At 44.7% G+C, this 27859-nt stretch overlaps 2 protein-coding genes across 5 annotated transcripts; one reads left to right on the forward strand and one right to left on the reverse strand.

Annotated features, from left to right (window-relative positions):
- Positions 1 to 1916: 1916 nt before the first annotated feature.
- Positions 1917 to 19485, reverse strand: LOC135820758 (gamma-butyrobetaine dioxygenase-like). 3 transcript variants are annotated; one of them, XM_065333790.1, is made up of 6 exons: positions 19019 to 19485; positions 17866 to 18341; positions 16920 to 17266; positions 4528 to 4633; positions 3810 to 4015; positions 1917 to 3204 (listed from the first exon to the last, which is right to left on the reverse strand). In XM_065333790.1, exons 2-6 carry the CDS (start codon positions 18325 to 18327, stop codon positions 2886 to 2888), a joined length of 1440 nt encoding a protein of 479 aa, XP_065189862.1. In that variant the 5' UTR covers positions 18328 to 18341; positions 19019 to 19485; the 3' UTR covers positions 1917 to 2885. The 3 variants fall into 3 exon arrangements, with proteins under 3 accessions (XP_065189862.1, XP_065189870.1, XP_065189877.1); XM_065333798.1 differs by lacking the exon at positions 19019 to 19485 and adding an exon at positions 18678 to 18856; XM_065333805.1 differs by lacking the exon at positions 19019 to 19485 and having other exon boundaries at positions 18027 to 18160.
- Positions 19486 to 19874: 389 nt separating this feature from the next.
- Positions 19875 to 27844, forward strand: LOC135820779 (gamma-butyrobetaine dioxygenase-like). 2 transcript variants are annotated; one of them, XM_065333817.1, is made up of 6 exons: positions 19875 to 20127; positions 21573 to 22080; positions 23168 to 23511; positions 23890 to 23998; positions 25860 to 26065; positions 26554 to 27844. In XM_065333817.1, exons 2-6 carry the CDS (start codon positions 21628 to 21630, stop codon positions 26870 to 26872), a joined length of 1431 nt encoding a protein of 476 aa, XP_065189889.1. In that variant the 5' UTR covers positions 19875 to 20127; positions 21573 to 21627; the 3' UTR covers positions 26873 to 27844. The 2 variants fall into 2 exon arrangements, with proteins under 2 accessions (XP_065189889.1, XP_065189898.1); XM_065333826.1 differs by having other exon boundaries at positions 19877 to 20127; positions 23893 to 23998.
- The last annotated feature ends 15 nt before the right edge of the window (positions 27845 to 27859 follow it).

Genomic DNA, 27859 nt, shown 5'->3' on the forward strand with positions numbered 1-27859 from the left:
ACAGATTCTGTTTTGTTACCTTTGGAAATGTGACCCGGAAGGTATCGAACATGAGGGACAGTCCTTTATAGCATCTATACTGTGCCTAGGATTTGACAGACAGAAAGATTTACTAAAACTTGGGCTGAAACAATTTGTTATACCGGTAACTCAGATATCGATCGTTAAGAGTGCAATCGATAATCGTTAGTGTTCCAAACGAGTGCTACCGATTGTTGTATGCATGCATATCAGTGACAGTGTTCTAGCCCCTGCACTGCATTCGATAGTAAATACGAGTGCTATCATGCACTTTCAAGCGCAGTAAAATTGATTTGTGGCTTTGAAAAAGATTGCGAGAGAGTCTTTTCGGTTCATTTTTTTGGATATGGGCGCAGTTTCCAAAGGGTGATAACAAGATTCTTCGCTCTGGAAACAACATGAAATTAGTTCATGTTGATAAAACCAGCCAGATGTCTACAGATGTCAGCAGTTTGGTGCCACAAAATTCTAGCATAGCAAAGGCATCATGGACTTTTTTCATAAACTGGTGGTCGAGGTACACGAGTAGAGCCGACAAGAATCAATAAAACCAATATATCGATCATAATAATTATATCGATCGTTAATGATCGTTTAGAAGTTAATGAATGATCGTTTCAGCCCTAACTAAAACACCCTCCAAAGTTGCAGGGTGCATTGAGCTAAGTTACTACATGTACAATCATGTTCTATGAAATCTGGCCTGATGATGGGTTAGCTGGTACCCTGCACCAGTGCACAGCCCACTGTTACCTGTGCTACTATGTACACTTGCACAATGCCCGGCCAACACTAACAAACACACAAGCCAGATTTCATTAAGCAGCACCATAGTTTGTCCGCCCAGTACAGAAATGAATAATCAAAAAGGTTCTTTCAGTAAACAATGCACTGCGCAGCACATAATACCAATCCGCTTTTGGAAGAAGCCGGAAAAGCGATAGCAAATAACTTGAAATAAGTATGGCACCGCAAGAGTGAAACTGCTCTGGCCGTAACTAGTGTACGCAAGAGTACATAAAGGTTTATGTACAAGTACTCTTGGTGTAAGTGACTGCTCACAGTTCTGGGCCAGATGCTAAAGAAAATTCGAACGGGAGTACATGTCTTATGTTTGACAAAATGTCCGCCAGCACAAGATCAGTGGGCTGTATGAACCTGCCTATACACGTCTTTGCCATCTTCAATGCACTCTGTGCCACTTTTATGTTGTCTGTGCCAAGGGCATCTCATTGAGCCGCAGTAGTGCAAGTAAGGAGAGAGTACATCCTGGTAGGTATCATGTAGTTCTGTGTTGCTGGCGCTGCTGCTGTGTGATTTCCACCTGGTGGAGGACAAATTCTCTCTTGCTCTTTCTCCTACATCCACACAACAAATCAATAGCTGGTCATTGCCGAGCTTCAGCCAGCTTCAGTCAGGTTTAGGGTGTGCAGGGTTCTAGCCAAAGCCTGGGGGGGGGGGGAGCAGCCCCCCCCCCCCCACCTACCCTGCTCTGTATGCGCCCCCCCCCCCCCCTACTCACTTTCCGATTTTCGTGTTTTTCATGCAATTCAACAAAAATACAATCGAAAGTCACTATTACATGGTTCATAAAGGCACATTTGTCTGGGACGAAGTGGGGGATTTGCCACATACGTTGCATTTAGCGTGCTAAGACAATATTGGAAAGTGGAAAAATGGGATACGGGGTAACTGTTTCCCATGCCCCGCCCCTCCCCCCCCCCCCTACTATTTTAACCTGGCTAGAACCCTGGTGTGGATACGGCCCCACGTCTCTATGTGAAGGAAAGTTACCGTCTGGATAGCTGTATTGGAACATGCCCAATGCCCGCAGTCTGTGGACACTCACTGTCTTGAACCACACACAAGTATCGACCAGGCAAGTCAACGGCGAATGTTTGGATATGTTGCCAGTCAGTTCAATGTAGCATAGGAATCACATTGTGCTCTGAAAGACATGCTAGGTCAAGCCGTTGTGTTTTGCTTCACTTATGCGGTATGTGCATGTACGCATTTCAGCAATGAAAAGTGAGCTAATGTTGAGCAATGTAGCTGGTCCTGTTCATCTTGCCCAAAACTGTCCCCTGCATAGCACCGCTACACAAGTCAAGTGTGTTCCAAGCAGCTTCTGCACTTGGTAGGGCTGTATTCTCTTGCACGTAGTCTACAAGGTAGCTGGTACCTTTTGTAGTTTAAAATACTAGCCAGCAATATTGATGATGCACCTCTGAAGCATTTTGGCCGCAAGCCTATCTGCTGCTATATTGTGCTAGATGTACAGTGTATATGTGCATGTTTGGTTGGAAAATGAGTATGAACCGTGAGTGGAGCTGAATATTCGTGTTATGAATTTCTGTGTGTGTGGTGTGCTTGAAAACCTTGAAGTGTGTGTGTGTGTTAAAAAAGAACAGGTACCATTTTGAAGCAAGTCAAGTGAGAGTGGTGATTTGTTTCCTTGAAATTGAAATGTTTCTAAAACCTTTCTGGCAAGGAAATATAAGTTTTAAAAGTGAATGAGGGTTGCATTCACAACATAAAAGAGCATTACTTTTCTCCATGACTCTTGCCCAGTGTATTGCGGCTAAACCTCTGCAGTCCATCCACATTATCAGCTTGGTTTGGTTGCTTGGAGTCCACAACTGATAAGAGTAGGGAGCAAGGTATACATGGATTTCTAACGGAACAATATGAGCTGCGTCACTGCATCAGATCACATGAACATGAATCAAGCACATCTATAAATAATTATTGATTGTCCCAGTAGTAGTGCCAGCTACATGTATAGTCCCGTGTCAGAAAGGCAGTTCTCGTGCTGCAGTCTGGAGAGCATACAGTGGTAAGGAGCATAGCAGGGCCGGGGCGGTTTATTTGGCCAGTGCTTTGTGCTGGCTTCGCATGCGCGACACCACCAAGTCCCAGTCCATGTAACCGCCGCTGAGGCAGCGCACGGCTGCGCCAGCTGCGTCCAGCTCTGACCGGCCATGCAGCATACGATGGTTGTCGATCAGGATCATCTCACCCGGCTCAAGACGCACGGCGGCGCGATAGCGGGCATCGCAGGACATGCGCGATAGCGTGTGCAGGGCAGCGTAGAACCTCGCCACCTTGTCCGCATCCAGCTTCAGAAAGCTACTCCGTACCTGGTTGAGTCGCATTGTCTTAACATCACCATCTCTATCCAGCCTAAGAACACATACCACCACAACAATAAAAAAAGGAAGGGGCAGCCATTTGAATTTAATATGCTTGTCAAAGGTTACGTCCCATTGCATCTAGCCAATGATTATCTGATCAGGTGCACCCAAGGCCCTGAGTGTCCGAGTGCCCTGAGTGTATTGTGCGTACTATGCCATTCAAAATGTCTTGCACTTGGGCACTTGTCAAGTTACCGATGAGGCACTGCAGTGTAGTGTAGTGTAGTAACCATAGTCACAATGCCGTTTGACCCCAGTCACCTACATGATGCCATGCATGTAGATTAAGAAACAGCTATGAGTGCATTTGTGTGCAGCTCTCGAATAAATCGATATTCTCACAGGAATCTCCTGAACCGTCTCCCGAACTCTTCCAGGGCTGTTCACTGAAGCAAAGCACGGCCCTGCACATGAATATGTTGGATTTCCATTCAGTTGCAACATTGTACATGACTGTACTCATGTTGTTGGTTTGACAGCATGAAACAAGGTGGAGGACACCGTGCTCAGAAACAGTGACCTTACTACCACCATACCATGACTGTACTCGTACATGACATAGACACCAGCCACAGTAGCCACTCGCCTACTCACTCTATCACAGGGGCATCAGCCTGGAAGTAGTAATCCATGTTAGATATGCTGTCATGGCCGTGCGTGGACCAAGTCACGGGCACATCGCACAGCACACGGAACGTGTCCGGATCGTCACGCCGCAGCTGCTCAGCTATGTGGAACCCATCCGTACAGTATGTCAATCCTCCGGTTGGTGCCTGGCTCAGGCAGTGCAGCATGAGAATCTGCATCGAGATTACAAAGGTATTAAAATATAATGCCAGTACACAGACACGTGCACAGGAAACACAAGTCACATGAGAGAGAGAGAGAGAGAGAGAGAGAGAGAGAGAGAGAGAGAGAGAGAGAGAGAGAGAGAGAGAGAGAGAGAGAGAGAGAAGAGAAAGAGAAAGAGAGAGACTCGGAGAGAGAGAGAGAGAGAGAGTGAGAGTGAGAGAAAGAGACAGAGAGAGAGAGACAGAGAGACAGAGATTGATAGAGAGAGAGAGACGGAGAGCCAGAGATAGATAGATAGATAGATAGATAGAGAGAGACCGCAACACTAGCCGCAAGTTAGTGGCTAGCGGTTGACTGTTGCATGCGTCCTCCTTGCATGTTTGCACCTTACAAAGAACTGATTAAACCTGAACTGAAGGCGAAATTGACAGCATGGATACAGATGTAACATTCAGTAAGAATGCTGCGCACATGCCGGTACAATGCTGTACGAGTTACCACTGAACCAGCCGTGACTCACCCCCGGTGGAGTATCCATGTATGGCAGGTCAATATGCATTGGCGCCTCGTAGGTTGTGTACGCGATGGAGTTGGGATTGGGCAGCACACGGATCAACCACGTTAGACTGAGAGAGTACCCATGATACAACAAAGAAAGCACACTGTAACAGTAAGCATACTAGCAGCTGCAGTCGACACAACACGTCAAACTCAGCTGCAGTCGACACTACAAGTCAAACTCACTCCTTCTGGACTAACCAAGAACTGAGGGGAAACCCTCGTCGTGGCCAGCTTCATATTTCAGAATAAATGCAGGGAGTCATATTCGACTCCCTGCTGTGTTCAGAGTACGGTGTGGGAGGTAGAATAAGGATGTGTAGAAATAAAGTGTGTTACTAAAGGTGGATTGTGTGCAGAGTAATAGTTGTCCATTATGCATGAATAATAATAATAAGTAATTCGGGGATCACCATACAGAGCATGCAGAAAGAGTGTAAGTAATTATGTGATTGGAAGGCCAACGGGAATGGGAGAAGCAGTCTCTAAGACCATTCCCGTCACACACACGCACAGTCGCACACACAACTGAGACTGGCATAGCGAGGGTACATATCGACGCACTTCTATAGCTATAGCCTAGGGCAAGCTCCTGTTAAGTTTTGTTTGTTGGTATTGCCCATTTTCCAGGCATGCATGACATCAGTGATAGAGCCGGCTAGGGCAGAAGCATGCGGCGTGTGCCTCCAGCATGGCAGTCAACTAAACAGTTTCCTGAAGGCTGAAAGGTAACTTAGTCGACATTCCGATGAATCTGGCATCATAATACTAGTATTTCGGCTGTTCAGTCCTCCCTTGAACCTGCTTGTCCAATGTCACATCTTTTCCGCAGAAATACTTGAAAATTGGACAACTTCATTCACAAGTTTCCTGAAGGCTGAAAGGTAACTTCATTCACAAGTTTCCTGAAGGCTGAAAGGTAACTTCATTCACAAGTTTCCTGAAGGCTGAAAGGTAACTTCATTCACAAGTTTCCTGAAGGCTGAAAGGTAACTTCATTCACAAGTTTCCTGAAGGCTGAAAGGTAACTTCATTCACAAGTTTCCTGAAGGCTGAAAGGTAACTTCATTCACAAGTTTCCTGAAGGCTGAAAGGTAACTTCATTGCACAAGTTTCCTGAAGGCTGAAAGGTAACTTCATTCACAAGTTTCCTGAAGGCTGAAAGGTAACTTCATTCACAAGTTTCCTGAAGGCTGAAAGGTAACTTCATTCACAAGTTTCCTGAAGGCTGAAAGGTAACTTCATTCACAAGTTTCCTGAAGGCTGAAAGGTAACTTCATTCACAAGTTTCCTGAAGGCTGAAAGGTAACTTCATTCACAAGTTTCCTGAAGGCTGAAAGGTAACTTCATTCACAAGTTTCCTGAAGGCTGAAAGGTAACTTCATTCACAAGTTTCCTGAAGGCTGAAAGGTAACTTCATTCACAAGTTTCCTGAAGGCTGAAAGGTAACTTCATTCACAAGTTTCCTGAAGGCTGAAAGGTAACTTCATTCACAAGTTTCCTGAAGGCTGAAAGGTAACTTCATTCACAAGTTTCCTGAAGGCTGAAAGGTAACTTCATTCACAAGTTTCCTGAAGGCTGAAAGGTAACTTCATTCACAAGTTTCCTGAAGGCTGAAAGGTAACTTCATTCACAAGTTTCCTGAAGGCTGAAAGGTAACTTCATTGCACAAGTTTCCTGAAGGCTGAAAGGTAACTTCATTCACAAGTTTCCTGAAGGCTGAAAGGTAACTTCATTCACAAGTTTCCTGAAGGCTGAAAGGTAACTTCATTGCACAAGTTTCCTGAAGGCTGAAAGGTAACTTCATTCACAAGTTTCCTGAAGGCTGAAAGGTAACTTCATTCACAAGTTTCCTGAAGGCTGAAAGGTAACTTCATTCACAAGTTTCCTGAAGGCTGAAAGGTAACTTCATTCACAAGTTTCCTGAAGGCTGAAAGGTAACTTCATTCACAAGTTTCCTGAAGGCTGAAAGGTAACTTCATTCACAAGTTTCCTGAAGGCTGAAAGGTAACTTCATTGCACAAGTTTCCTGAAGGCTGAAAGGTAACTTCATTCACAAGTTTCCTGAAGGCTGAAAGGTAACTTCATTCACAAGTTTCCTGAAGGCTGAAAGGTAACTTCATTCACAAGTTTCCTGAAGGCTGAAAGGTAACTTCATTCACAAGTTTCCTGAAGGCTGAAAGGTAACTTCATTCACAAGTTTCCTGAAGGCTGAAAGGTAACTTCATTCACAAGTTTCCTGAAGGCTGAAAGGTAACTTCATTGCACAAGTTTCCTGAAGGCTGAAAGGTAACTTCATTCACAAGTTTCCTGAAGGCTGAAAGGTAACTTCATTCACAAGTTTCCTGAAGGCTGAAAGGTAACTTCATTCACAAGTTTCCTGAAGGCTGAAAGGTAACTTCATTCACAAGTTTCCTGAAGGCTGAAAGGTAACTTCATTCACAAGTTTCCTGAAGGCTGAAAGGTAACTTCATTCACAAGTTTCCTGAAGGCTGAAAGGTAACTTCATTCACAAGTTTCCTGAAGGCTGAAAGGTAACTTCATTCACAAGTTTCCTGAAGGCTGAAAGGTAACTTCATTGCACAAGTTTCCTGAAGGCTGAAAGGTAACTTCATTGCACAAGTTTCCTGAAGGCTGAAAGGTAACTTCATTGCACAAGTTTCCTGAAGGCTGAAAGGTAACTTCATTCACAAGTTTCCTGAAGGCTGAAAGGTAACTTCATTCACAAGTTTCCTGAAGGCTGAAAGGTAACTTCATTCACAAGTTTCCTGAAGGCTGAAAGGTAACTTCATTCACAAGTTTCCTGAAGGCTGAAAGGTAACTTCATTCACAAGTTTCCTGAAGGCTGAAAGGTAACTTCATTCACAAGTTTCCTGAAGGCTGAAAGGTAACTTCATTGCACAAGTTTCCTGAAGGCTGAAAGGTAACTTCATTCACAAGTTTCCTGAAGGCTGAAAGGTAACTTCATTCACAAGTTTCCTGAAGGCTGAAAGGTAACTTCATTCACAAGTTTCCTGAAGGCTGAAAGGTAACTTCATTCACAAGTTTCCTGAAGGCTGAAAGGTAACTTCATTCACAAGTTTCCTGAAGGCTGAAAGGTAACTTCATTCACAAGTTTCCTGAAGGCTGAAAGGTAACTTCATTCACAAGTTTCCTGAAGGCTGAAAGGTAACTTCATTCACAAGTTTCCTGAAGGCTGAAAGGTAACTTCATTCACAAGTTTCCTGAAGGCTGAAAGGTAACTTCATTCACAAGTTTCCTGAAGGCTGAAAGGTAACTTCATTCACAAGTTTCCTGAAGGCTGAAAGGTAACTTCATTCACAAGTTTCCTGAAGGCTGAAAGGTAACTTCATTCACAAGTTTCCTGAAGGCTGAAAGGTAACTTCATTGCACAAGTTTCCTGAAGGCTGAAAGGTAACTTCATTCACAAGTTTCCTGAAGGCTGAAAGGTAACTTCATTCACAAGTTTCCTGAAGGCTGAAAGGTAACTTCATTCACAAGTTTCCTGAAGGCTGAAAGGTAACTTCATTCACAAGTTTCCTGAAGGCTGAAAGGTAACTTCATTCACAAGTTTCCTGAAGGCTGAAAGGTAACTTCATTCACAAGTTTCCTGAAGGCTGAAAGGTAACTTCATTCACAAGTTTCCTGAAGGCTGAAAGGTAACTTCATTCACAAGTTTCCTGAAGGCTGAAAGGTAACTTCATTCACAAGTTTCCTGAAGGCTGAAAGGTAACTTCATTGCACAAGTTTCCTGAAGGCTGAAAGGTAACTTCATTCACAAGTTTCCTGAAGGCTGAAAGGTAACTTCATTCACAAGTTTCCTGAAGGCTGAAAGGTAACTTCATTCACAAGTTTCCTGAAGGCTGAAAGGTAACTTCATTGCACAAGTTTCCTGAAGGCTGAAAGGTAACTTCATTCACAAGTTTCCTGAAGGCTGAAAGGTAACTTCATTCACAAGTTTCCTGAAGGCTGAAAGGTAACTTCATTGCACAAGTTTCCTGAAGGCTGAAAGGTAACTTCATTCACAAGTTTCCTGAAGGCTGAAAGGTAACTTCATTCACAAGTTTCCTGAAGGCTGAAAGGTAACTTCATTCACAAGTTTCCTGAAGGCTGAAAGGTAACTTCATTCACAAGTTTCCTGAAGGCTGAAAGGTAACTTCATTCACAAGTTTCCTGAAGGCTGAAAGGTAACTTCATTGCACAAGTTTCCTGAAGGCTGAAAGGTAACTTCATTCACAAGTTTCCTGAAGGCTGAAAGGTAACTTCATTCACAAGTTTCCTGAAGGCTGAAAGGTAACTTCATTGCACAAGTTTCCTGAAGGCTGAAAGGTAACTTCATTGCACAAGTTTCCTGAAGGCTGAAAGGTAACTTCATTCACAAGTTTCCTGAAGGCTGAAAGGTAACTTCATTCACAAGTTTCCTGAAGGCTGAAAGGTAACTTCATTCACAAGTTTCCTGAAGGCTGAAAGGTAACTTCATTCACAAGTTTCCTGAAGGCTGAAAGGTAACTTCATTCACAAGTTTCCTGAAGGCTGAAAGGTAACTTCATTGCACAAGTTTCCTGAAGGCTGAAAGGTAACTTCATTCACAAGTTTCCTGAAGGCTGAAAGGTAACTTCATTGCACAAGTCAAGTTTCCTGAAGGCTGAAAGGTAACTTCATTCACAAGTTTCCTGAAGGCTGAAAGGTAACTTCATTCACAAGTTTCCTGAAGGCTGAAAGGTAACTTCATTCACAAGTTTCCTGAAGGCTGAAAGGTAACTTCATTCACAAGTTTCCTGAAGGCTGAAAGGTAACTTCATTCACAAGTTTCCTGAAGGCTGAAAGGTAACTTCATTCACAAGTTTCCTGAAGGCTGAAAGGTAACTTCATTCACAAGTTTCCTGAAGGCTGAAAGGTAACTTCATTCACAAGTTTCCTGAAGGCTGAAAGGTAACTTCATTCACAAGTTTCCTGAAGGCTGAAAGGTAACTTCATTCACAAGTTTCCTGAAGGCTGAAAGGTAACTTCATTCACAAGTTTCCTGAAGGCTGAAAGGTAACTTCATTCACAAGTTTCCTGAAGGCTGAAAGGTAACTTCATTCACAAGTTTCCTGAAGGCTGAAAGGTAACTTCATTCACAAGTTTCCTGAAGGCTGAAAGGTAACTTCATTCACAAGTTTCCTGAAGGCTGAAAGGTAACTTCATTCACAAGTTTCCTGAAGGCTGAAAGGTAACTTCATTCACAAGTTTCCTGAAGGCTGAAAGGTAACTTCATTCACAAGTTTCCTGAAGGCTGAAAGGTAACTTCATTCACAAGTTTCCTGAAGGCTGAAAGGTAACTTCATTCACAAGTTTCCTGAAGGCTGAAAGGTAACTTCATTCACAAGTTTCCTGAAGGCTGAAAGGTAACTTCATTGCACAAGTTTCCTGAAGGCTGAAAGGTAACTTCATTCACAAGTTTCCTGAAGGCTGAAAGGTAACTTCATTCACAAGTTTCCTGAAGGCTGAAAGGTAACTTCATTCACAAGTTTCCTGAAGGCTGAAAGGTAACTTCATTCACAAGTTTCCTGAAGGCTGAAAGGTAACTTCATTCACAAGTTTCCTGAAGGCTGAAAGGTAACTTCATTCACAAGTTTCCTGAAGGCTGAAAGGTAACTTCATTCACAAGTTTCCTGAAGGCTGAAAGGTAACTTCATTCACAAGTTTCCTGAAGGCTGAAAGGTAACTTCATTCACAAGTTTCCTGAAGGCTGAAAGGTAACTTCATTCACAAGTTTCCTGAAGGCTGAAAGGTAACTTCATTCACAAGTTTCCTGAAGGCTGAAAGGTAACTTCATTCACAAGTTTCCTGAAGGCTGAAAGGTAACTTCATTCACAAGTTTCCTGAAGGCTGAAAGGTAACTTCATTCACAAGTTTCCTGAAGGCTGAAAGGTAACTTCATTCACAAGTTTCCTGAAGGCTGAAAGGTAACTTCATTCACAAGTTTCCTGAAGGCTGAAAGGTAACTTCATTCACAAGTTTCCTGAAGGCTGAAAGGTAACTTCATTCACAAGTTTCCTGAAGGCTGAAAGGTAACTTCATTCACAAGTTTCCTGAAGGCTGAAAGGTAACTTCATTCACAAGTTTCCTGAAGGCTGAAAGGTAACTTCATTCACAAGTTTCCTGAAGGCTGAAAGGTAACTTCATTCACAAGTTTCCTGAAGGCTGAAAGGTAACTTCATTCACAAGTTTCCTGAAGGCTGAAAGGTAACTTCATTGCACAAGTTTCCTGAAGGCTGAAAGGTAACTTCATTCACAAGTTTCCTGAAGGCTGAAAGGTAACTTCATTCACAAGTTTCCTGAAGGCTGAAAGGTAACTTCATTCACAAGTTTCCTGAAGGCTGAAAGGTAACTTCATTCACAAGTTTCCTGAAGGCTGAAAGGTAACTTCATTCACAAGTTTCCTGAAGGCTGAAAGGTAACTTCATTCACAAGTTTCCTGAAGGCTGAAAGGTAACTTCATTCACAAGTTTCCTGAAGGCTGAAAGGTAACTTCATTGCACAAGTTTCCTGAAGGCTGAAAGGTAACTTCATTCACAAGTTTCCTGAAGGCTGAAAGGTAACTTCATTCACAAGTTTCCTGAAGGCTGAAAGGTAACTTCATTCACAAGTTTCCTGAAGGCTGAAAGGTAACTTCATTCACAAGTTTCCTGAAGGCTGAAAGGTAACTTCATTCACAAGTTTCCTGAAGGCTGAAAGGTAACTTCATTCACAAGTTTCCTGAAGGCTGAAAGGTAACTTCATTCACAAGTTTCCTGAAGGCTGAAAGGTAACTTCATTCACAAGTTTCCTGAAGGCTGAAAGGTAACTTCATTCACAAGTTTCCTGAAGGCTGAAAGGTAACTTCATTCACAAGTTTCCTGAAGGCTGAAAGGTAACTTCATTCACAAGTTTCCTGAAGGCTGAAAGGTAACTTCATTCACAAGTTTCCTGAAGGCTGAAAGGTAACTTCATTCACAAGTTTCCTGAAGGCTGAAAGGTAACTTCATTCACAAGTTTCCTGAAGGCTGAAAGGTAACTTCATTCACAAGTTTCCTGAAGGCTGAAAGGTAACTTCATTCACAAGTTTCCTGAAGGCTGAAAGGTAACTTCATTCACAAGTTTCCTGAAGGCTGAAAGGTAACTTCATTCACAAGTTTCCTGAAGGCTGAAAGGTAACTTCATTCACAAGTTTCCTGAAGGCTGAAAGGTAACTTCATTCACAAGTTTCCTGAAGGCTGAAAGGTAACTTCATTCACAAGTTTCCTGAAGGCTGAAAGGTAACTTCATTCACAAGTTTCCTGAAGGCTGAAAGGTAACTTCATTCACAAGTTTCCTGAAGGCTGAAAGGTAACTTCATTCACAAGTTTCCTGAAGGCTGAAAGGTAACTTCATTCACAAGTTTCCTGAAGGCTGAAAGGTAACTTCATTCACAAGTTTCCTGAAGGCTGAAAGGTAACTTCATTCACAAGTTTCCTGAAGGCTGAAAGGTAACTTCATTGCACAAGTTTCCTGAAGGCTGAAAGGTAACTTCATTCACAAGTTTCCTGAAGGCTGAAAGGTAACTTCATTCACAAGTTTCCTGAAGGCTGAAAGGTAACTTCATTGCACAAGTTTCCTGAAGGCTGAAAGGTAACTTCATTCACAAGTTTCCTGAAGGCTGAAAGGTAACTTCATTCACAAGTTTCCTGAAGGCTGAAAGGTAACTTCATTCACAAGTTTCCTGAAGGCTGAAAGGTAACTTCATTCACAAGTTTCCTGAAGGCTGAAAGGTAACTTCATTCACAAGTTTCCTGAAGGCTGAAAGGTAACTTCATTGCACAAGTTTCCTGAAGGCTGAAAGGTAACTTCATTCACAAGTTTCCTGAAGGCTGAAAGGTAACTTCATTCACAAGTTTCCTGAAGGCTGAAAGGTAACTTCATTGCACAAGTTTCCTGAAGGCTGAAAGGTAACTTCATTGCACAAGTTTCCTGAAGGCTGAAAGGTAACTTCATTCACAAGTTTCCTGAAGGCTGAAAGGTAACTTCATTCACAAGTTTCCTGAAGGCTGAAAGGTAACTTCATTCAACAAGTTTCCTGAAGGCTGAAAGGTAACTTCATTCACAAGTTTCCTGAAGGCTGAAAGGTAACTTCATTCACAAGTTTCCTGAAGGCTGAAAGGTAACTTCATTCACAAGTTTCCTGAAGGCTGAAAGGTAACTTCATTCACAAGTTTCCTGAAGGCTGAAAGGTAACTTCATTGCACAAGTTTCCTGAAGGCTGAAAGGTAACTTCATTCACAAGTTTCCTGAAGGCTGAAAGGTAACTTCATTCACAAGTTTCCTGAAGGCTGAAAGGTAACTTCATTCACAAGTTTCCTGAAGGCTGAAAGGTAACTTCATTCACAAGTTTCCTGAAGGCTGAAAGGTAACTTCATTCACAAGTTTCCTGAAGGCTGAAAGGTAACTTCATTCACAAGTTTCCTGAAGGCTGAAAGGTAACTTCATTCACAAGTTTCCTGAAGGCTGAAAGGTAACTTCATTCACAAGTTTCCTGAAGGCTGAAAGGTAACTTCATTCACAAGTTTCCTGAAGGCTGAAAGGTAACTTCATTCACAAGTTTCCTGAAGGCTGAAAGGTAACTTCATTCACAAGTTTCCTGAAGGCTGAAAGGTAACTTCATTCACAAGTTTCCTGAAGGCTGAAAGGTAACTTCATTGCACAAGTTTCCTGAAGGCTGAAAGGTAACTTCATTCACAAGTTTCCTGAAGGCTGAAAGGTAACTTCATTCACAAGTTTCCTGAAGGCTGAAAGGTAACTTCATTGCACAAGTTTCCTGAAGGCTGAAAGGTAACTTCATTCACAAGTTTCCTGAAGGCTGAAAGGTAACTTCATTCACAAGTTTCCTGAAGGCTGAAAGGTAACTTCATTCACAAGTTTCCTGAAGGCTGAAAGGTAACTTCATTCACAAGTTTCCTGAAGGCTGAAAGGTAACTTCATTCACAAGTTTCCTGAAGGCTGAAAGGTAACTTCATTGCACAAGTTTCCTGAAGGCTGAAAGGTAACTTCATTCACAAGTTTCCTGAAGGCTGAAAGGTAACTTCATTCACAAGTTTCCTGAAGGCTGAAAGGTAACTTCATTCACAAGTTTCCTGAAGGCTGAAAGGTAACTTCATTGCACAAGTTTCCTGAAGGCTGAAAGGTAACTTCATTCACAAGTTTCCTGAAGGCTGAAAGGTAACTTCATTCACAAGTTTCCTGAAGGCTGAAAGGTAACTTCATTCACAAGTTTCCTGAAGGCTGAAAGGTAACTTCATTCACAAGTTTCCTGAAGGCTGAAAGGTAACTTCATTGCACAAGTTTCCTGAAGGCTGAAAGGTAACTTCATTCACAAGTTTCCTGAAGGCTGAAAGGTAACTTCATTCACAAGTTTCCTGAAGGCTGAAAGGTAACTTCATTCACAAGTTTCCTGAAGGCTGAAAGGTAACTTCATTCACAAGTTTCCTGAAGGCTGAAAGGTAACTTCATTCACAAGTTTCCTGAAGGCTGAAAGGTAACTTCATTCACAAGTTTCCTGAAGGCTGAAAGGTAACTTCATTGCACAAGTTTCCTGAAGGCTGAAAGGTAACTTCATTCACAAGTTTCCTGAAGGCTGAAAGGTAACTTCATTCACAAGTTTCCTGAAGGCTGAAAGGTAACTTCATTCACAAGTTTCCTGAAGGCTGAAAGGTAACTTCATTCACAAGTTTCCTGAAGGCTGAAAGGTAACTTCATTGCACAAGTTTCCTGAAGGCTGAAAGGTAACTTCATTGCACAAGTTTCCTGAAGGCTGAAAGGTAACTTCATTCACAAGTTTCCTGAAGGCTGAAAGGTAACTTCATTCACAAGTTTCCTGAAGGCTGAAAGGTAACTTCATTGCACAAGTTTCCTGAAGGCTGAAAGGTAACTTCATTCACAAGTTTCCTGAAGGCTGAAAGGTAACTTCATTCACAAGTTTCCTGAAGGCTGAAAGGTAACTTCATTCACAAGTTTCCTGAAGGCTGAAAGGTAACTTCATTCACAAGTTTCCTGAAGGCTGAAAGGTAACTTCATTGCACAAGTTTCCTGAAGGCTGAAAGGTAACTTCATTCACAAGTTTCCTGAAGGCTGAAAGGTAACTTCATTCACAAGTTTCCTGAAGGCTGAAAGGTAACTTCATTCACAAGTTTCCTGAAGGCTGAAAGGTAACTTCATTCACAAGTTTCCTGAAGGCTGAAAGGTAACTTCATTCACAAGTTTCCTGAAGGCTGAAAGGTAACTTCATTGCACAAGTTTCCTGAAGGCTGAAAGGTAACTTCATTCACAAGTTTCCTGAAGGCTGAAAGGTAACTTCATTCACAAGTTTCCTGAAGGCTGAAAGGTAACTTCATTCACAAGTTTCCTGAAGGCTGAAAGGTAACTTCATTCACAAGTTTCCTGAAGGCTGAAAGGTAACTTCATTGCACAAGTTTCCTGAAGGCTGAAAGGTAACTTCATTCACAAGTTTCCTGAAGGCTGAAAGGTAACTTCATTCACAAGTTTCCTGAAGGCTGAAAGGTAACTTCATTCACAAGTTTCCTGAAGGCTGAAAGGTAACTTCATTCACAAGTTTCCTGAAGGCTGAAAGGTAACTTCATTCACAAGTTTCCTGAAGGCTGAAAGGTAACTTCATTGCACAAGTTTCCTGAAGGCTGAAAGGTAACTTCATTCACAAGTTTCCTGAAGGCTGAAAGGTAACTTCATTCACAAGTTTCCTGAAGGCTGAAAGGTAACTTCATTCACAAGTTTCCTGAAGGCTGAAAGGTAACTTCATTCACAAGTTTCCTGAAGGCTGAAAGGTAACTTCATTGCACAAGTTTCCTGAAGGCTGAAAGGTAACTTCATTCACAAGTTTCCTGAAGGCTGAAAGGTAACTTCATTCACAAGTTTCCTGAAGGCTGAAAGGTAACTTCATTCACAAGTTTCCTGAAGGCTGAAAGGTAACTTCATTCACAAGTTTCCTGAAGGCTGAAAGGTAACTTCATTGCACAAGTTTCCTGAAGGCTGAAAGGTAACTTCATTGCACAAGTTTCCTGAAGGCTGAAAGGTAACTTCATTCACAAGTTTCCTGAAGGCTGAAAGGTAACTTCATTCACAAGTTTCCTGAAGGCTGAAAGGTAACTTCATTCACAAGTTTCCTGAAGGCTGAAAGGTAACTTCATTCACAAGTTTCCTGAAGGCTGAAAGGTAACTTCATTCACAAGTTTCCTGGGCACACTGTAATAGACAGGGCGCCTGACTACAACCAAACACCAAACACCGGGGTTGCGCCGGCTAGGGCCTTGGTCTGTGCGCCTGACTACAACCAAACACCGGGGTTGCGCCTAGGGCCTTGGTCTGTGCGACCACACATGTACGAGTATGTACTGGCTTTAGGACAGTGCCTCTGGTCTGTCCAGTGTGATCATACACACATGCACAGTCAGGACAGTGCCTCTGGTCTGTCCAGTGTGATCATACACACATGCACAGTCAGGACAGTGCCTCTGGTCTGTCCAGTGTGATCATACACACATGCACAGTCAGGACAGTGCCTCTGGTCTGTCCAGTGTTATCATACACACATGCACAGTCAGGACAGTGCCTCTGGTCTGTCCAGTGTTATCATACACACATGCACAGTCAGGACAGTGCCTCTGGTCTGTCCAGTGTTATCATACACACATGCACAGTCAGGACAGTGCCTCTGGTCTGTCCAGTGTTATCATACACACATGCACAGTCAGGACAGTGCCTCTGGTCTGTCCAGTGTTATCATACACACATGCACAGTCAGGACAGTGCCTCTGGTCTGTCCAGTGTTATCATACACACATGCACAGTCAGGACAGTGCCTCTGGTCTGTCCAGTGTTATCATACACACATGCACAGTCAGGACAGTGCCTCTGGTCTGTCCAGTGTTATCATACACACATGCACAGTCAGGACAGTGGCCCTACGCTGTCAGTACTACAGTGTGGCCTCCACCTTGTGACAAAGCTGGTATGTGTCATGCCTGGCAAACTAGCAAGCACAACAGATGTAAGCCAGGAATTAGGTTCTAAGTAAGGCACTGAGTACTACAGTAGTGGTACTTCAGTACATGAAATCCAGCAGGGCTCTCAAATACAAAGGTTCTGGCCGGTGACTCTGGCAGACCTATATGAACAATGGAGTGTGCAGTGTTGGCTGCTCAGCTATATTCCTAGTGTTGGATTTCACTGACCATCCGCGTAGTTGAAATAACAGTAGTGTTATGCATAGAACTTGCGAGATTTAAACTAACCAACAAGTCATCATGTACATAATTATACACTATTAGTAACTAGCCGACCTACCCAAACACGGTGTGCCGAAGGAACGCTACTTTCTCTGCCAGCTGCTTCACAGCACCTTCATCGGTGCCACAATCACGTACAAGCGCGACGCCATACTCGTGCATACTCAACAGGAACTCCTGCAGCTTCTCCTCACTCTTCAGCAGCGACGGCAGGGAGAAGTTTGTGTCGCGAGGAAACCCATCCGCCTGCCAGTGCTTGCGGGCTGGCAACACAAAGTGACTAGTGCTGATCTGGTTGTTTGCGTCGGCAGCAGTGAGTCGATGGGCACGAAGCCAGTCTGCAGGATAGGTGCTGACATGTTCATCACCCCACTTGATCTGCATGGCGCTACCGCCCTCCACAGTCTAACGCAGTGATGATGGAATTGGAAGACCAAAACAACATGAGTACAGTACCACATTGGCAATGCTTTAATTGTACTTCACCGGATTAGAATATAGATCCACAACATTTCCGAAACACCTGCCGTATGCACTGTTCTTAAAAACCTTTGAGCTTCAATGCCCCCCCCCCCCCCCCCCCCGAGTTTCTCTCTCTCTCTCTCTCTCTCTCTCTCTCTCTCTCTCTCTCTCTCTCTCTCTCTCTCTCCCCCCCCCCCCCACGCATGTGTTCAGTAGATCAGCCACTCTTTGTCATTCATTTTGCTCTTAGCCCTTCCAGCCCTGGGCTAACACTACATGTGTGTGTGTGTGTGTGTGTGTGTGTGTGTGTGTGTGTGTGTGTGTGGTGTGTGTGTGTGTGGCTCTCTTACCCTGACTCTGGCTCCCTGTCACAAGGGAGTGACGTGGCCTATGGGGCGGCCATGCTATAATAGTAGTAGTGTGTGTCTGTGCGTGTGTCTGTGTGTGTGTATACATGTATATGTGTGTTGAAATGCACATTGGCAGATATTGGTATGATTGAAGCGGTTAATTAATGCCAAGCTATGGCCATGTTTCCTTACTTGAACATTCTTGATGCTGGTCATCTTGTCAATGACACTCGGTTCCCACATGACCATTTCCCTGGCCCGTATACCACTGGTGTGTAGACAAGTTGGACATGTGCAGTTATCACGCAGGTAAATACCCGGGTATGTGTAGACTGTGCTGCTGGGTGACTCACCCAACTGGACGCTGATCATTCTCTCATTGGCGTCAAAACTTGACGATGTTATCAGCTTAGGCTGTGTGGCCGTGTTGGCACTACTAGCCACTGTTCTTTTCCACCGTACACTGCTGCAGCATTTCCCAGAAACGGAACTCAACGGGCGAGCGGGCAAGCGCTGTTTAACACCACTACACGCCACGCTATGGTACGTTGCTGCCACACCGGGGGTACGGGTGCACGCTGCCACAGCGGACCCGTGGTGACGTATAGCTCGCTGCCAGCTTCTACACAGACTTACTGGGGCAAAGGCAGACATGTTAGCAGTATTACCTGCAGCGGCAGCACAAGCACACGTCAGTAGTGACAGAAATATTGAATTGGAGTAACACTGAGCGTGTTTGATTACGCACTCGAAGAATCGATGGAATCTCGCCGTTCGATTTCATGTCATGAGCCCTGGAATCGATTCGGAATCCATTCACCCTATTCACATGGGGTCACGGATGTGAATAACCAGGGGTGATGCATGAATGGATGCAAGAAATTTAGAATGGATGCAAGAATGGATTCGCGGGCATAATCGAACGCACTCACTGTGAAACCCTCATCACTTTGGACTATTCCCCCCCCCCCCCCCCCGCAGCAGACACACCTGGGACGGCGTACCTGCCCGGCGGCTTCAGTTAGCATGGCTAGGGAGGCAAAGGAGATGGTGTACAGGTGACGAGGGAGAGAAAATGGGCACCACTGACACTACTGTGCCGAGCTCATTGAAACAAGACGACTATGTGCTACCGAGTACCGTGACAGCAGCTGCACAATCATGCCGCACAAAGGTTAGGCTACACTGTGTATCCTATCATTGTCGCGGAAAATCTCAAACCCGCATGGTTTTGTTCGAGAACCTGGAACGCTTTTTACGGACTTTTGGTTCCTCTCTGAGTCTCATAATAATGACTGTAGTCTATCACTGTATCACTGTATCAGCAATAATACATGTACTGTACCTTTCAAGCAAAGTAACACGCTAGCTCGAGCTCCACTGATCCGCAAATAAGTTCCGCAATATCTGATATGCGGCCGGGAAGGGAAGATTCTACAACGACTTCTAGTTCTAGTTCTTGCGTCACTTGGATACCTGCTGCGCGGATCCGAGAATACTTGAACGACTCAAATCGCAACTGAAGACGGCACTGAGTGAAGTCACAAGTTTTGTATTGTTGTAGTGCAGTTCATGAGCAAAGCGACAGCTACTATTGCAGATACATGTACGGCAATAAAGACGAGCCATGCTAGCCACTACAATATGTCATAGTCATTGTAGATCTACTACCATGACTACTCTTGCAGTAAAACTCGTAGATCTACTGCCTGGACGTGTAGCAAACTAAAAATCTCCTCGACCAGTCAAACCCAGACGTCTACTAATTCTAGACGTTCCACCAGTCAAAGGTCGAGCGATGGTTGGTAACTCTACAACAGTCGCTTTCGGATCAGAGAGCTTGTTTTTATTCGGACCGCTTGTACTATGACAGTCACACCTCTAGAAAAAGTAACCAGAAACAGATTTTTAAAAGTACTAGTACTAGTACTACTGTCAGTACTGACTAGTAGTAGTGTACTACAATAACCTTTGTCACTTGCTGGTCAGTGACAGTGGTCACCGACTCACCGTGCATGCGGTCCACTGAATCATGGACATGTCATGAGCTCATGAGGGTGAACGAGCTCGTGCCTTGCATGGCTGTCACACACAACAAGTCAAGAGAATCTGATGATGACAGACTGCTCCAGCTCCACTCCATCGAACTGCCACACACCTCCGAACCACCTACACCGTGGCATGTTCTGATGATTACCAGATAACACTTGGTAGATCTACTTGGTAGACTGACCAAGGCAGCCTAGCGCCTACATAATCATTGTAGCTACACTGAGTGAAGCATTGGTACGAGTACGCTAGCGATTTCAGAGAGGAGGGAGGTTATCGGTGCAGCTACAGGTCAGTAGTGACTGTTAGTGTTAGCGTTTGTAGGAGTGATCACAACGCCAGTAGAAGCCGTTGGCATCGGAGGAGCTGTAGTCTGGGCTGCAACATCGTAGACTCTACGTACAGGTGGGCTTCTCCACTATGACTATTGTCTTCATACCAGTTGGACAGCAGTAGCATGGCCAACAGCATCTGCATGGTGCCTGATGGTTGCATAGCGTGAAACTCAGGGTTGCAACAAACTGGCCTTGTGCCATGCTGTTCTGTGTACTCAGTTTTGTGTCAATATCACTATTTCTGGGGTAGCCATGGGCCCCATGGCGAATATTGAAATAACAACACTCGCAAAATGGAGCACTATGTCCGAAACTCATACAAGTAGCAGTAAAATATGCATGTAGCCCTTTTTTCACACACGTACAGGATACAGCACTGTACTACATGTAGCTTGCACGCTGGATCTGGTCAGAACGTACGGCTCAGGGCATCAGTTTTCCGCCAGTTGTGTGCACGAATCCGGGAATAATAATAATAATAATAATAATAGTTACAGTTCAACTAGTACAGTTCGCATGTCATGTCAACCCGGGAAGTATTTAGTAAAATACCTCACCTGACGTTTCATCCTATACTTCAGTGTTCCCACTGAGTTGAATTTTAGGAACAGTCAATAGTGTTCAGCAGGCCCGGCCCATGATACGGTGATACCATTAATTTTTGAATACACCCGCCGGCCTACTGAGTGCTATCCAAACCTAAGCGTCTCGTGCAGGCAAAGAGCAGTGACGATATTAGGGCACAATTTGTGTCAGTATGCTCGGCTTGCTAGCTGCTCAAAGCATCTTCAAGGTTATAATACTAGAGGTTATGCGAATGATTTCATGATGGTGAGTCGCTAGTGCATCGCTGTGCCGCGACTTTGCCAAAGCATCTCAACTGATGATGTGCCATCACGTAGCCTCTATACATGTAATCAAGTAAAGAACAAACCCAATTTCAGCAAAGAAGGGATTTACCTAATATACATGACCATACAAAATAAACATTGCAGGGGTCATGTAATGATTTTGTGCTGACCATTACGCGTGCAAAGAAACCTGATGACAACCGACAGCTCCGATATGTGTGCATGGTGGGGGGGGGGGGGGGGGGGGGGGGGATGGGGGATACTCTCTGTCCGGGTTGTTATCAACTGCATGACGTGTATTGCTTACACTCTTGTGAGTGATGGACATCGCCGGCCGGGCTTGCACTGGGTGTTTGAAATCTCCCAGGTACTGAATTGGCATGCTATGTACCCAAGGTTAAGGCCAGTGCTTGGAAACCGAGAACTGGTCAGACCATGCCGCCCACAAGCAATACCTGGCAGTCATCATGTAAACTGTACCATTCAGCGGCTCCGTCAATGTGACTGTGTCACGGAATATTACTGTGTGCCGAGTAATTCGTTGAATCAGCAGTCTGCATGATAAACTTGTTGACACCGATGTTTTCTGTCCTTGTCCTGACTCCTGAGTGAGACTATCCACTTTATCTGTATTTTGTTGTGGATCTGTTACATTTACCTGCAGATATAATGCTGTGACTGCTTTTTAAGCTCCCCAGCGATGCCGACACTGAGTCAACATGTCTGCCATTGCAATGAAAGTACATCGGCCCTGTCAACTAGGCCTACGGCAGGCGTTACCCAGTTGCAATACAACACCTTGTCCGTCCGTCACACAGTACCATAGCGTGGCGTGTAGTGGTGTTAAACAGCGCTTGCCCACTCGCCCATTGAGTTCCGTTTCTGGGAAATGCTGCAGCAGTGTACTATGGGAAAGAACAGCAGCCAGTAGTGCCAACACGGCCACACAGCCTAAGCTGATAACATCGTCAAGTTTTGACGCCAATGAGAGAATGATCAGCGTCCAGTTGGGTGAGTCACCCAGCAGCACAGTCTACACATACCCGGGTATTTACCTGCGTGATAACTGCACATGTCCAACTTGTCTACACACCAGTGGTATACGGGCCAGGGAAATGGTCATGTGGGAACCGAGTGTCATTGACAAGATGACCAGCATCAAGAATGTTCAAGTAAGCACAGGTATTACCCGAGAGCACAAATGACCTGATCATTACTATACAAGACTACCATGGTGATTGATGAAACTTACGGCAATTTTAAAAGTTTGTCATTTCGTTCAAAGGACTTTCGGGCTAACTTTAATTAATGCAGGAGTAGAATTAGGGTTGATTTCATTTGTCTAGCCTTTCACTGGAGACAACAATGGACGAAATTTCCCCACAGACAAACTGCCTTTCTTTGGAGTTGGACGAAATTATTCACCGGCTAAATTTTGTGCTTATACTGTACTAGAAGTGCAGGTGACTTGCAGTGTGATAAAATTATGACTTGCAGTGTGATAAAATTATGACTTGCAGTGTGATAAACTGCAGTGTGATAAACTGCAGTGTGATAAACTGCAGTGTGATACACTGCAGTGTGATAAAAACTGCAGTGTGATAAAAACTGCAGTGTGATAAAAACTGCAGTGTGATAAAAACTGCAGTGTGATAAAAACTGCAGTGTGATAAAAACTGCAGTGTGATAAAAACTGCAGTGTGATAAAAACTGCAGTGTGATAAAAACTGCAGTGTGATAAAAACTGCAGTGTGATAAAAACTGCAGTGTGATAAAAACTGCAGTGTGATAAAAACTGCAGTGTGATAAAAACTGCAGTGTGATAAAAACTGCAGTGTGATAAAAACTGCAGTGTGATAAAAACTGCAGTGTGATAAAAACTGCAGTGTGATAAAAACTGCAGTGTGATAAAAACTGCAGTGTGATAAAAACTGCAGTGTGATAAAAACTGCAGTGTGATAAAAACTGCAGTGTGATAAAAACTGCAGTGTGATAAAAACTGCAGTGTGATAAAAACTGCAGTGTGATAAAAACTGCAGTGTGATAAACTGCAGTGTGATAAATGACTTTCAGTGTGATAAATGACTTGCAGTATGATAAATGACTTGCAGTGTGATAAATTGCAGTGTGATAAATGACTTGCAGTGTGATAAATTGCAGTGTGATACATGCTCGCATACAATGTTGATACTGTATATCCGTTGATCTACTTGTAAGTTCTAAGGTGGCTAGCTATTCCATATTCTGTGCCACCCCCAGAGCATTGATGATGATAATGCTGTGCAAGTCGAGTGGGGCGATGATCATGTCAGCATCTTCTCGGCCGAGTGGCTTCTCTCTCATCGCTTGTCTTCGGAGGCTGAGAAACAGTCTCAGGGAAACCGCTTTACCCTGCCGGAACGCAAGCATTGGGAGGCCGACAGGTTTCCGAGTGACACAAGTTTCACACATTCATCGCTTCTTAAGGATCAGAAGAGACTGCTGGAGTTTCTTCGGGGTTTCTATAGCCATGGTGTGGCTATCGTACGAGAGAGCGGAACTCACAAAGGCCCACTCGAGGAGCTTGCCAACAGGATTGGGTTTCTGAGACAAACGGTGTATGGGTGAGTTGAAGAGTTCACTACTGGAAATAGAGCTCTACCTATCACAAAGTTGTCGCATCTAGTTGATTGTGATCAGCTTTTTGTGCACGGCCTGCCGTGCATGCATCGCATCTACCGCAGTGCATACATACCGGCCACTCTGTAAGACCAGCAGGCATCAGGGTTGTCAGTAGCCAATGACTGTGCCAAAACTAACCAGCTGCTAAAACCCATCTGTCTGTCTGTCTCGCTCACTCTGTCTCTCTCCCCCTCTCTCTCTCTCTCTCTCTCTCTCTCTCTCTCTCTCTCTCTCTCTCTCTCTCTCTCTCTCTCTCTCTCTCTCTCTCTCTCTCTCTCTCTCTCCTTCCCTCTCTCGGCTGTCTGTTTCTGTCGTACCAGCAGCACGTCATGGCTGGCCCGTGTTCAACCCAACGCTAACACTATGACCTACGCATCGCTGGAGCTGCCCATGCATGTTGACATGCCATATCTCAGCACACCGCCTGGGGTGAGACCGACATACTAACACTCCACTGTAGTGATCATTTCTGGTGAATCCGGTTCTAGTTCGTACCAACCAAACACGCCCTAAATCAGTCAAAAGCAGAAACCGTGAAAATGCTACACATGTGAAGCAAAAGAAAAGGCCCAACCCTGCCCTGCCAGCAATTTGGGCTTACGGGGTCGCCATGGCAAATAATAAAGAACTAAAGACTACAAAATTAATGACGGGAAGTGCCAGCTTCGGCAGCAACTAGGGAGGCAGAAGAAGAGACAGGTGCATGCACATCGAAAAGTAGTGATCATTTCTAGTACATTGCATACTTTACTGTGAGGGTGGAGTGGGGTGGGGGGGGGGGGGCGCTCAGGTCAAAAGTAGTGGTGTGCTAACGTGCAATCATCGTGTGACTTGGAGAAATCAGGACAGCAGAGGCCAAAACTATGGCTTTCACACAACATGCGTATTGGAAAGAAGAGCACGGCTTCACCCTGAAATCCTAAGAGCAAACGGACATATACAAAGGTTTCCCTGATAGACATATACTTTTTGGTTTCCCTGATGGACATATACAAAGGTGTCCCTGTTGGACATATACAAAGGTTTCCCTGATGGACATATACAAAGGTTTCCCTGATGGACATATACAAAGGTTTCCCTGATGGACATATACAAAGGTTTCCCTGATGGACATATGCAAAGGTTTCCCTGATGGACATATACAAAGGTTTCCCTGATGGACATATACAAAGGTTTCCCTGTTGGACATATACAAAGGTTTCCCTGATGGACATATACAAAGGTTTCCCTGATGGACATATACAAAGGTTTCCCTGATGGACATATACACTGAAAGGTTTCCCTGATGGACATATGCAAAGGTTTCCCTGATGGACATATACAAAGGTTTCCCTGATGGACATATACAAAGGTTTCCCTGATGGACATGTAAAAAGGTTTCCCTGATGGACATATACAAAGGTTTCCCTGATGGACATATACAAAGGTTTCCCTGATGGACATATACAAAGGTTTCCCTAATGGACATATAAAAAGGTTTCCCTGATGGACATATACAAAGGGTTCCCTGATGCTAAGCTGGCTGTGTTTCTCACAGTTAGAGAGCACTCTAACTTTGATGCTTTGAGCCGATGATGTCGACATGCTTTGTTGTTGACTCAGACCTCATTGCGATCTGTTTGGCCAGTCACTCTGAGCACGCGGTTGAAACAGCTAGCCGGTGTCCGGAGATTGGGTAGATCTTGGACAATTTCTGCTAAGGGCGCGTTCAGACTACCGTGAACCCCGTCAAACCGTGAATGCCGATAAACCGTGAAGGACATTCACCGATAACAAACTAACGTTACCGTGAAGTTTTCGGCTCTCACCGCGCCACTGACAAGGGATTTTCCCTTTTTTCCCAGCGCGCATGCAGCCTGAGCACTTTTTTACTGCCGGTAAAAGTTTACTGCCGCAGCAGCCGCGGCAGTAAAACTTTCCCACCGGTAACGTGCCAGTAACGTCACGTGATCAAATCACCTTGGCGACTTTCCCAATCGGTCACTTTTTATCGGTAGTCTGAACGCGCCCTAACAGGAACCTGAATGCTTGGGGACAGGGGAATATTTCCCTTGGAATCAGAAAGTGATCTACACTGTACTAGCCGCACGCTAGTAATTATGGTACTAAGTATTAGTTAAACACATACACCACACACACACACACACACACACACACACACACACACACACACACACGCACACACGCACGTTTGTGATCACCATGGTATCCCCGTTCTTATGGTTGACTCTATAATTATATTGCGCTGGTGTACCTGGCACTTTTCTTGTTTTCAATCTACCACGGTCAGATTGTAATGCTGCATTGCATGAGTCAGGCACCCGATGGCGGCTTCACCTACTGCACGGACGGCTTCAGGATAGCTCACAAGTTGCGGCGGGACGAACCAGAGACATTCCGAGTGCTGTGCGAAGTGCCGGTGACGTGGTCAGCGAATGGTACTGACCTCGAGTCGGGCATGGACTATTGTTTGGAGGGTGACCAACCTGTCATCGAGTAAGTAGTGCGTTGTAAAATGTTGTCAACGAAGTTGTTGTCGTCCCTAAATGAACTCCTGCATTGACTTCATCACCACCACCGTTGCGCTCTGTGGCCGACCATATGCACTTGCCCATAACAGCAACAAGAGGTTCCTTTAAATTTTATTTCTTCTGACAGCCGTTTCGATCATTAAAAGGCCGCATCAGAGAAGGTTGAGTTGTTGAATGACTGGAAAAGAAGTGAGAAATGAACATCGTATATTTTGTACTCTGCCCCCCCCCCCCCCATTAAAACAGCTTGCTTTACTGGACGATGCACGTTACATGCATATAGATTAACATGCACATGTATAGTGTTGGTCAACTTGCGATTATGGCTCCCCCCCCCCCGAATGACTGAGTTCTTTCCGGGGATGACACAATGTGTCTGTGTGCATGTGTGTATCCGTGTGTGTATCCGTGTGTATGCATGTGTACACACTTCTCACATGTTCTCATTCCCAGGCTAGATCGACGTGGTAACTTGAAGGCTGTGCGACTGAATCAAGTGCGCAGTAGTTGGCTGCATTTGGATGCCAGCCGAGTGCCCACATTCTATGCGGCCATGCAGACAATATCGCGTATGGCGTGCGACGCACGTTACAGACGGCCAGTGCGACTCGAGCCTGGCGAGATGCTGTTCCTTGATAACCACCGCTTGTTCCACGGCCGCTCAGAGCTGGATGCTGTCGGTGCTGCGGAGCGGTGTCTTCACGGTGGATACATGGACTGGGATGTGATCATCTCACGAATGCGGCAAATTCACCATGCCCAAGGCACGTGATGGCCGCGTGCTGACAGCTGCTGCAGGGTTGTGTTGCATTCGCCGGCCGCATTGCCGGCCGCATTGTCGATTGTCCTTGTTCATGTCTATGCGATCATACAGCCATGCAGTGTTGCTATGCTCCGTGGCCACTTACAGTCGTCATAGTGCCGTATCAGCCATACCCACGCACTGGTGCCTGATGTCGGGTTGTAAGGCATTGCGTTTGTTTTGCTGTCTTCCAGTCATGTACATACCCGGCAATCTTCCGTGCCGTATATTTTCTATCGCAAGTGCACTCCAGTGCCGTGTACAGTGTCTGCTCTAGGATTTCCAACCAACTGGGTACACCGTGCACATGGTACACCTCTTGCAACCGGGTCAGAGCCCGGTACGTTCAAGTGCGCCTACTGCAGCATGTACAGGGAGTCGTAAACACTTTACGACTCTCTGATGTACTTGAGTATGAACAATGCTTACTGGCCTGGACCTGGGCACTCTATCCGCGCGTTGGCGTCTGCACACGCCTGCAGCCTGACATGTATACTCCCAACCGGGTGTTCTTTTTTTCCGGCACGCGGGTCCAAGCACCCCAACCGGGTGGCTGACCCGGCTGACCCACCCCTGGAGCAGACACTGGTATAGAATCATACAGTACCGTGTGCTTCTCGTATTTTAGCATAATCCTTTGCGTCCTCATTTCTTTTATGACACTATACTGAAATATCTACATGTACTTTGAAGTAGTTGTATTTGATTCTCAGTGGCATATACACGCATGTTGCAAAATACGAAGTGGTAGTGGAAGTGAGTGATGTGGTAATACTAGAATACATGATTAAAGAACATGTTATTAGCTGACTTGAAGGCAGATTAGATCCTCCACAAGATCAATGTACAGTGTGTATACATGTACCCCGGTCTGCTTATCAGGTATACCATGTACCAGCATAACCTCTAACCATCATCGCTGACATGTAACAGTCACTATTATCAGCGGCTGGCGTC

The sequence above is a fragment of the Sycon ciliatum genome, chromosome 1 (genome assembly GCF_964019385.1).
Source record: "Sycon ciliatum chromosome 1, ocSycCili1.1, whole genome shotgun sequence".
Taxonomy (NCBI): domain Eukaryota; kingdom Metazoa; phylum Porifera; class Calcarea; order Leucosolenida; family Sycettidae; genus Sycon; species Sycon ciliatum.

Excerpts from the sequence above, each read along its gene's own strand:
- LOC135820779 (XM_065333817.1), top strand. The coding sequence starts at position 21,628 with ATGTCTGCCATTGCAATGAAAGTACATCGGCCCTGTCAACTAGGCCTA. Across the intron at positions 23,512-23,889 it reads CTGAGACAAACGGTGTATGG|CAGCACGTCATGGCTGGCCC; the intron begins GTGAGTTGAAGA and ends CTGTCGTACCAG. Across the intron at positions 26,066-26,553 it reads GGTGACCAACCTGTCATCGA|GCTAGATCGACGTGGTAACT; the intron begins GTAAGTAGTGCG and ends TCTCATTCCCAG.
- LOC135820758 (XM_065333790.1), bottom strand. The coding sequence starts at position 18,327 with ATGTCTGCCTTTGCCCCAGTAAGTCTGTGTAGAAGCTGGCAGCGAGCT. Across the intron at positions 4,634-16,919 it reads CTTCGGCACACCGTGTTTGG|TCTAACGTGGTTGATCCGTG; the intron begins GTAGGTCGGCTA and ends GTACTCTCTCAG. Across the intron at positions 4,016-4,527 it reads ACATGGATACTCCACCGGGG|ATTCTCATGCTGCACTGCCT; the intron begins GTGAGTCACGGC and ends ATCTCGATGCAG.